Genomic DNA, 9,164 nt, shown 5'->3' on the forward strand with positions numbered 1-9,164 from the left:
AGTGGTTATGCAGCTGGGAATGTGGCATTCATAGCTTGCCATGCAGAACAAAGTCTTGGAAATGGACATGTATATTGCTGACTCCTAGCATATGGGTGTATGAATAAACTGGCTGATGGGGCGGATTCTCTCAAAGCATGAACTGTCAGGACAAGACAGTTTGTGGAAATGAAGTAATTGTAGCAACAGAGACACATGCAGTGAAGAAGCGTGAACCATGGAGTACCTAATTCTATATGCATTTTTGGCAGATGTATGTTTCACTGAAGATTATTCGGAACCATATGTTGGGCCCTGCCATCTGCTGAATTTGGATACGACGTCTGTAAAGCTGGTGTGGAAATACACAAAAAGAAACTCTCAACTTCAGGAGAGAAACTGCCAGTGCCTTTGTAACTACAACTGTCTCCCACAGAAAATTACCTTTTTTATTTTGTAAAATTGCCTTTCTATACAAAAGTATGCTAATGTTAAATTCCAGGAGTTAGAGCTTCATTTTATTTCAGGTCCCTATAAAAATGCCTCAGTATTTGACTGGAGAAGGGCCTGAGCAACATGGTCTAAGACGACCGGCTTTGAGTGGGGAACTGGACCAGGGATCTTCAGAGGTTGTTTTCAACCTGAATTGTTGTAGGATCCAAATTACTACATCCACACAGATGCAGGAACAAAGAAGTATTTTTCTTAGTCAAATATAGTAAGGGAAGGGATGGATCTGCAAGTCAGGAAAACGAACAGTGGCATACAGGGAGAAGAGACAATGGAGTTTTAATAGAAAGGTTGTTTATTTGGTAGAAAGTTAGCCTGTAAATATCTTTAGAAAAAAGTAATTCATCCTGCATCCAGCCAGATTGCTGTTGAAATGCCCAGTCTGGTGATTCACAGCTCCTCTCAACTGAGAGGAAGGCCTTCGCCTTCTCTCTTCAAATGCAGTGCCTTCTCACTTAAGACATTGATACCTACCATAGTTAGAAAATCCTCTTGGGCTTCTAATCTAATAGAGACTTACCAATTTATGCTTTCTGTTCTGCCAGAATCATGCTTATGTTGGACATGCCTTGAAAACAAAGGTAGTTTCTGTTTAATAACATCCCCTGTATTGTCTTGGACAATAATGCCTTGAGTCTGGCTGTCTGACCCATCAAGAACGAATCCTCTTGTGCAAGCAGTAGTTGCTGTGTTGAAATATAGCCTCTGAACTATTGGGAATGAATCAACGCTCAAGAAAATCCATATTGTTTAAAAAATAGGCACTAAATTTGTTTTAATGTGAATCAGACCTAACTCTTAAGGCCATGTTTCAAGGAGTTAATGCTAAGCCTTGAACTGTACACTGCCTGAGGTATGGCAACTCAGCTCCGCTCACCTGACAGGAAAGAGAGGGGAAAGGCTTTGTGTTTCAAACTGCATTTTTAGCCCAAACTGTGCAACAAAATCCGATGGGAATTAAGAACTCACAGTAACCTCCCCTTTTCAGTTCCAAGGGCGAAGTACACTTCCCTGACTTGTCATTTCTAATGAAACGTGGCACAGAAAACAGAAACAAAAATCAATCTACTTGTGAAAGTTCAGAGGCAGCAGCTGAAGGAACACTCACCTAAGAGGCCACTTTGGCATGGTGGGCACTGAGCAACTACCCAAGTAACAACGAAATAGCCCCCAGCAGGCTCAGTAAGAGAAGCACCTCTGCTGTGAAGGTGAATTGGACACTTAAGGAAATTATTCCAGAAGGACCTGGAGAATTTATTAACCTGCTCCTTGCACAAAGGAGTTCATTCTCAGTGGGTTTATCTGAAACTCTCTCACTCGCACGTTCAAGTTGTAGGCCCTCTGCGTGTTGTTTGGTCTCCCAGTCAACTTCTCTTGTCTCTTATACCCTGAAAATTGTCTTCCAGCTTGGAAGGGATGCCTCAAATTCATGTTCTTAATTTTCAGCTATGAAGTTCAGTGAAATTACTGACCTACCCTGGACTTCTGGGATAACAAATAAAGTACTACTGGGCAAACAAGGAAAATAACTTTGAGCCAAATGGATAAATCATTTCCCACATCAAAACATTTATTAACTGCATATAGTTAGTTGGTTTCTTTTCTAAAGTTTCTTTCTTTCTTTTCCTTCCTCCTTTTTCCTTTCCCTATCCTATTTATTGTACTTTGCTGTGCAATTTTCTTTGCAAGAATGAGTATGAATGGACCCTCATGAAAAGAACAGGGCATTGTCCTGGATTTGTATAGTACAAAGATAGAAAAAGAGTCAAGAGAAAGCACACCACCGAAGAGGCATAAACAAGCACACTGTATTTCCTCACATGTGCAGGCACTTAGCGGAATAAATGACACTCAAATCCGGCCATCTTAACCATACTATAGTAAAGCCTGAGAATAGGTTTGTCCCCCTACCACTGTGCAACCACTCGGGTATCTTTGGGTTCTTCAGCAGCTGGGGATAAATCGTGGTTCTGCCTGTGCAATTTTTCGTGTGTGCTCTTGACAGGAGAGATGCTTTGCTGTTGGAATGGCATGGAATCCACAAGCAGTTTTTATTCACATCTGATTTCCAAAGGTGTTATAGAAGTATCCCAGCTGATTACTAGGAGAGCAAAGCACTGCTCCGTGCTGTGATGCCATTTCTCAGCTAACTTGCATGATGCATTTGTGTTGTGTGTCAACACCCATTGTGCACTGACAGCTGGAGGTTTGCAACTTTCTTTGGTTTAATCTCTCAAGAATTTTATGTCTTTCATATCTACAACCAGACTTGTTTAGAGCTTAAGGCATAAATCACGTGGGAGAGACTGGGGAAAAGAAGATTCAAAGTAGAGCTCTTCCTTCACCAAAAACAAAAAACCAAACAACTCCCAATGACCAAAACTCAACAAAAATATTGTACTTGGATCACTCCAAAGCTAGCAAGATGGTTTCAAAACCAGTTCAACCAAACTCCACATATAAATGCATTTGATCAAAACCCACTAAAGTCAAGGTGGGCTTTTCTTTAGACATAAACATTTTGGTGCCAGTTTTGATTCTGTATGAGATCTCTGTCATCTGCATGGTTTTATATTTAATTGTGCCCACAGCTGTGGTACAAAGTACCAATCCCAAATGCCTAACAACCAGAGCTGATGAAGTTAACGGGTCAGTGTCAGAGTGGCCCCTTATGTGTTGTGCTATTGTTGCTTGCTTTTATGAACAGCTAGCTGTGTTTCCTATGGGTGTTTTGCTTGCTTCCAGGACCAGTGAATGAACCACTTAGGCTGAGCTGTGAATTACAGCTACAAAATGAAACAAGGATCCTGCACGATAGTGGAACCTGATCTCATCTTTGCCTCTGCACTGATAGGAAGTCAAGGTAAATTCATGTTGAACGTCTAACTCCAATCAGCAACTGATAAGGCTTCTTTTAATGACCTGGATCCACTACAGCTGGTGATGATACCAACCAACACAGTACTCCTCCCGTATTGTTTATAATGTCTGTAATGTATCAGTGAAAGCGTGCATTTGTGACCTGGCTGTGTAACACCAATGGCTGTTAGATTCTGTCTTCCTATTCCTAGCTTCAGAGGTGACCTTTAATGAAGCAGCGGAGGCTTTGTTTTCTCTGATCCAAGAAGAAGGAATGGGAAGGGTGGAGGTGCAGATAGGATCTGTATGGGGAGACAGTAACAAATAGAGCCTTCATAAAAGGCAAAATTTGTGGGAAAGTTCACATAAACCACTGCTGGTTTTGAAAGGTCTGCTCAAAACCACAGCTTTGAAACAGAGGTCAGAGATCAGACCTCAGTAAGGATGGGAAAATAAGGGCTTTTTCTTCCTCACTAGCTTAAATTTGCAACGTTCACTTTGTCCAGCATTTCTGTTGCCCTAAGGTGAGGATTTCAGTGTAAAGGAGAGTAGGCAGTACAGCTGTTTGTATTGGTGTGAGCGCTTTTCCCTAAGAATGATTAAGGAGAGCAGACAACCCACACCCTCAGCTGGAATCCTCCACTCCCCTCCCACATGGTGCATCCTGATTTGTTCCAAGGATTTATTAAATAGGGTCTGCATGTACGTAAGTTTATTTTTTAAGAAACTTTTTTTTTTTTAAAAGAGAGTTATTCTTTGTCCACCTGGAGACACAGGATGCCCAGTGCGAGCAGCACAACATCTGAGTTTGCACCCTGTCTCTCTGCCCAGTGGCAAGTTCTCTGCACTGTGTGTCTGGGAAGGCATGAACAGATCACAGCAGTTTTGGGTTGTCGTTCAGCCGAAGGCTGGAATACATCCCCACATGCCGGACCAGGTTGGGTTCCACCACGTAGGCATTCTCCCCCTTGGTACGCAGCAGCGAGTAGAGGGCAATATCCTTAGCAAAGCCCTGGCGGCAGTGCAGCCCCTTCAGGTAACCTAAGGCACGGCGGGCAGAGGGAGCGGAGAAGAGCATGGCAGGCGTGCAGCACTCAGTGACCGGCACGATATTATACAAAGTGGGGGCCAGCCGGCGCAGCTCCAGCACCTAATGCCGCCCCACCAGCTCTGACAAAGCCATACTGTACAATGCAAAGAACAAGACAATGGGCCAGTTGAGGCTGGGGCGCCCAGTTGCCCAGCCAGCCGGCGCAGCTCCAGCACATAATGCCGCCCCACCAGCTCTGACAAAGCCATACTGTACAATGCAAAGAACAAGACAATGGGCCAGTTGAGGCTGGGGCGCCCAGTTGCCCAGGAGTACACGCAGTTCAGCACGGGCCCCAGAAACATGCCCAGGCCCAGCCACTCCAGGATTCTCATGGGCTCGGGGTTGAAGTAGCGCTGAAGCCTCTCGGGATGGTAGAGCTTGAAGTAGAGTGCGTCTTTGAGGTATGGTTTGGAGAACCGGGCCAAGAAGAAGTGTTGCAAGACAGCAAATATCTCCTCCTCTGGCACGGCATCATCTTCCACTATGAGGACGTATTCTGGGTTGTACATCAACAGCGACTGCTCAAGGCAGAAGACATAGTCCTGCTTCTCTTTCTCAAACTGGTTCACTCTTGGGTCGGGGTTCTCCCTGGCTTTGTCACGACTGACCATAGGAAAGAAGCTGCTCAGCAGCCTGACATCCTGATGGCTACTGGGGTCTGACTCCACGTTACAGAGGAGGATGCGGTGGCTCCGGCAATGTGCACCGCACTTCTGGAGGAGGCGGTGGAAGTGGGAGGCCACTTGCAAGACATAATGGAAATCATTCCGCCTCTGCACAGTGATAATGGTGACCAGCAGCAACGGCTGAAAGGTGTCACTGCCAGAAGCCTCGGAGGCGTTTGGTATCTGCAGCTTCTCAAAGTAATGGAGGGCAGCCTGGCCCTCCTGCTGGTTCTGCTCCAGGAACTCCTGGCTCATGGGGTTCAGGTGCCAGCGCCGCAAATAGAAGTAAGAGTGGAGGAGCCGGTGGCAAACCAAAGGTGCAAGCACACCGAATGTCACCACAGTCAGCGTCAGGAGATGGACAAAAGGACTGGACCAACGGCACCACCTCCCATAGAGCTGCCAGGCTTGGTGTAACATGGCTGTTGCAGAAGGAGGCACCCCTGCTCCCTGCTCGCTTCATGCCCTCATTCCTTCACTACCAATGCATCCTCCTTGGGTTGCAAGGCATCGCTGGGGCAGTGGCTGCCAAATCCGCACAGTTTGTCCAGGCCTACAGAAGAAGAAAAAAAGATGATTAATGAAATAGGAACTGTGAAGAGTGGGAAGACTGTGATTTGAGAAAATGGAAAGCTGAGGGCTAGTCACCGAGTAAGCCAAAATAAGAGGCCCCTGAGGAGCTCCTTGTGGCGGGGGCATCACAGAATTGTTGTGGGAGGTTGAGGAAAGATGAGCCAAACTTAAGTTTCCAGCAAAGTGCCCCTAAGGCCTTTTCAGCAAGCAGGAGCTGTAGTCTGACTTAGCTAGATAGGACTGTGTTGTCCTTGTTATGATGCTTCAAATGCGTAACAAAGAGGCAACATGGATGGAGGATGTGTGGAAATCCCTTTCTGTTAGGTGCAGAGAACTTAAATACCACTGTCTGGTCACAGTGACATAGTAAGACTTGGGTCAGAGCCAAGAACCAAAGCCAGATCTCTTGTATCTTAGCCTAGCACATATTTGAGAGACAAACTTTAACTTCTGTGGAATGACACATGCTTCCCGTCTGTTGCTCGCACACTTCCAAACGCATGCTTTTTCACTTCACCCAGAGTGTGAAGCAATAGAACAAAAGATACCAATTTACTTTACTAAGGGCATGCGTACACCAAGTGTAATGTGTGTGTCTCTCTCTCAGATGTCGCCTCTTCTCTAAACCCTGTGAAATAGTCACAGCAAGATTCACAAGTTGTAATTGAGCCATTGACTCATATTTGTTATTTAAGAGTTTGTAATTTAAAATTATATGCCTTTAATTTTGAACTGAAACATTTCTATATATATACACATATATATATTTATACATACACACACCTTAAGCAAACATCCACCTTCACAAAAATCAGATTTTGCCATATTTGGCTTTTCTGTTCTGCTTCTCTGGGCTGCCATGAACACCTAACAGCCTGGCTGTCAGAAGCTTACACAAAATCAGGGCAATTAGGCTGCTCAGATGAATTCTCTTGTGCCAGTAATTCCCCTTTTTAAACTGTTGTTCGGCTCTCTTTTTTAATTTCCATTCCCTCTCCTTATGAACTGCGTTATTCATGTCACCCCCCCAGCTGACTAACTGTGCCCCATTCAGTGGAGAGTTTCTCCATTTTTAACCTTCTGCCTTCACCAAGTTCTGATCATCCAGTGATGCTTCCAGACCAAAATGTTACCCTTTTTTTCTCCCCTGCACCATCTTCTGAAGCAGACTAAACAATGATGTGTGGATGAAAAGAAATCAGGGTCATGGCATTTTTCCTCTGTCTCAGAAGAATGGACCATGTAGAAGGAAAGACTCAGAGGACACTGAGCAGGGTCTAAATCTGGCACTACTTCTAAACTGCCTTCATTACTGTAGTCACAGATTTGCTGTATTTACCATCATGAGAACTGCTTCCTATTGCCACATGGGAATCTGACAATCTTATATGAAAGGCGTTTTACTACGATTAATGGAAAATATACACAAGTTATTCCAAATATTTGTTAGAGATCAAGCACTTCATGCTGTGAGATCTCAAACTGTCCTTGGATAGACTCTGGCATCAGTGTTAAGCTATCTTATGGTTCATGAAAACACAAGACTCTGAGCAACCTGATCTAGTTAGCGGTGTCCCTGCACACTGCAGGAGGGTTGGACTAGATGACCTCTAAGGGTCCCTTCCAACCCAAAACATTCTATGATTCTATGATTCTATAAGATTTAGTGTCATTAAATAGAGATGACAAATCTACAGACTGATGCATGAGAATCTGCAGTGTCTTCCCATATAGCTTTTTTTTTTTTTTTCCTTTCTAATTACACAGTCCTGTTTCACAGACGCTGCATTGTATTGCATCAGTGGACTTTGTAAAGGTTTTAAGGTGATGGCTGCATTTCAGACCCCAGATCCAAGCCATGACAATTCAGGACATGAAGACCTGAAATCCATCAGATGCAAAAAACTGGCATTTAAATGCACTTATTCATCCAAAATGCAGGGCCTGCCTTTTTCTCATTTTCTGCTAACCAGTCACAAACACTAAGGGAACACGCAAATGCAGAATCACATTCTACAACTCACACTGACATACTTCTGAGCTGCCTCCTGATGGGAGCAGCATTGTTGGCACCATTGCCGAGCCAGCCTCCAAACTTGAAAGTGAGGACCACAGTGGGAAAAGGAGGTGAGGAGAAGCTAGAAGGCAGTTTAGTTCTTGGGGGGTAAAGACACGTACTTTCCATCTGCCAGCTACGCTGGAGATCTGACCTACAAAAACTATGAGCCTGCAGTGAGCTCTGTAGCCCTGGGGATATAGGTTGAAGCATTAATAATCCCTGCCCAAGCAAGAGGCCTCCTCCCTCAATATCGTCTTCTACTGAAACAGGAGAAATGGGAGAAATGGGCACAGTGTCTGCCCTGCAGCTGCAGGAACAGCAGGCTCGCATCCAGCTGAGCCCCCGGGGCTGTAGCCCCAGCAGGCGAATCGGGGGGGAAGCTTGCCTGAGGTCTGGCTCTTCTGCAGTCCATGTCGTTCCAGGGTCAGGCTCGCCTGCACCTGAGAAGGTGCTGCCCAGGTCCCTGGGGGTGGACTCCCTTTCAGTCTGCTGCCCACCCACCAGTTCTCCACCGGCCCTGCCCGCTGCGAAAGCTGTTCTAGGACTCCACCTAATGGTGTTCCGGCTCCTGGCACATGGTCGGGTAGCTAAGGTGGCACAGGCATCTCCTCGCTTCATACAAGCATGCAGCCAACTCAGAAAAAGCACTCAGGACTGGACGCCAGCCATGCAGGTCACGGTGTCACACTCACAACTCGTACGGTCACGCTCACAAGCGCTTCTGACTGACCCTGGCTCCCCCTCACCAGTAACACAACTCAAGATCTTGGAGCTCCTATTCTGGTTTTGCAACTCAGAACGCCTCAAGGAAAACAACCTCCTCCCTGCTTTTCGGTTGTAACACTGGGAGCCTAAGAGTTCCAAACCTAGACAGAAATGTCTTGCTTTGACAGAGGTGAAGTTTGATCTTACCTGCAGGACTTGCATCCAGAGTTTCTGGTCAGGCTGTCTTCTAGTCATTAGGACGGTTCTGACTCTGCAGATGCTATTCTGTTCTCAGAAGCTGTTGGTACAGTCATTTCCACCTTTTTCCCTTTTTAGGTGAAAAAGAAAAATCTTGTTTGTTCTTTAAGTGTCATTTCTGACAGAAAAATGAGGAGAAAGGCAAGAATCAGAATTGGATTTTACAGTGCTTTAAAAAACCTGTATGAATCCTGAATAGGGACTACTCTGCAACCATGTAAATACTTGCAGTGGAGGCCACTTTTATGTATGTTCTGTGTAGAACGGAGCCATTGCTTAAACACGTTTAGAAGCTGTGGTCATATAAAGCTATATATTCAGCTTGTTCTTTACTTGGATCCTCATGATGAAAATTCCTTCCAGAAACTCCAGGTTCACCTGGTTCCAAATCTACGTTCCTATCTTCATTAGTCCCCTAATTACTTGGCTGAATTTTACTTTTCAGGAAAACACTGAGGAAGAG

General features: G+C 45.1%; 1 protein-coding gene across 1 annotated transcript; it reads right to left on the reverse strand.

The window, feature by feature from the left end:
* Nucleotides 1-2,295: 2,295 nt before the first annotated feature.
* On the reverse strand, nucleotides 2,296-8,814 carry PGAP4 (post-GPI attachment to proteins GalNAc transferase 4). Its single transcript, XM_009647113.2, has 3 exons — nucleotides 8,651-8,814; nucleotides 4,615-5,659; nucleotides 2,296-4,498 (listed from the first exon to the last, which is right to left on the reverse strand). The coding sequence occupies exons 2-3, from the start codon at nucleotides 5,524-5,526 to the stop codon at nucleotides 4,223-4,225; spliced, it is 1,188 nt and encodes a 395-aa protein (XP_009645408.1). The 5' UTR covers nucleotides 5,527-5,659; nucleotides 8,651-8,814; the 3' UTR covers nucleotides 2,296-4,222.
* Nucleotides 8,815-9,164: the final 350 nt, after the last annotated feature.

Source organism: Egretta garzetta, unplaced genomic scaffold (assembly GCF_000687185.1).
Source record: "Egretta garzetta isolate BGI_Z169 unplaced genomic scaffold, ASM68718v1 scaffold559, whole genome shotgun sequence".
In the NCBI taxonomy this organism is placed as follows: domain Eukaryota; kingdom Metazoa; phylum Chordata; class Aves; order Pelecaniformes; family Ardeidae; genus Egretta; species Egretta garzetta.

What these genes read in the sequence shown, in the direction of transcription:
- PGAP4 (XM_009647113.2), bottom strand. Translation starts at nt 5,526, where the DNA reads ATGTTACACCAAGCCTGGCAGCTCTATGGGAGGTGGTGCCGTTGGTCC. An exon ending in AGCTGGTGGGGCGGCATTAT is followed by an intron (nt 4,499 to 4,614) that starts GTGCTGGAGCTG and finishes GGGCGGCATTAG; the next exon opens with GTGCTGGAGCTGCGCCGGCT.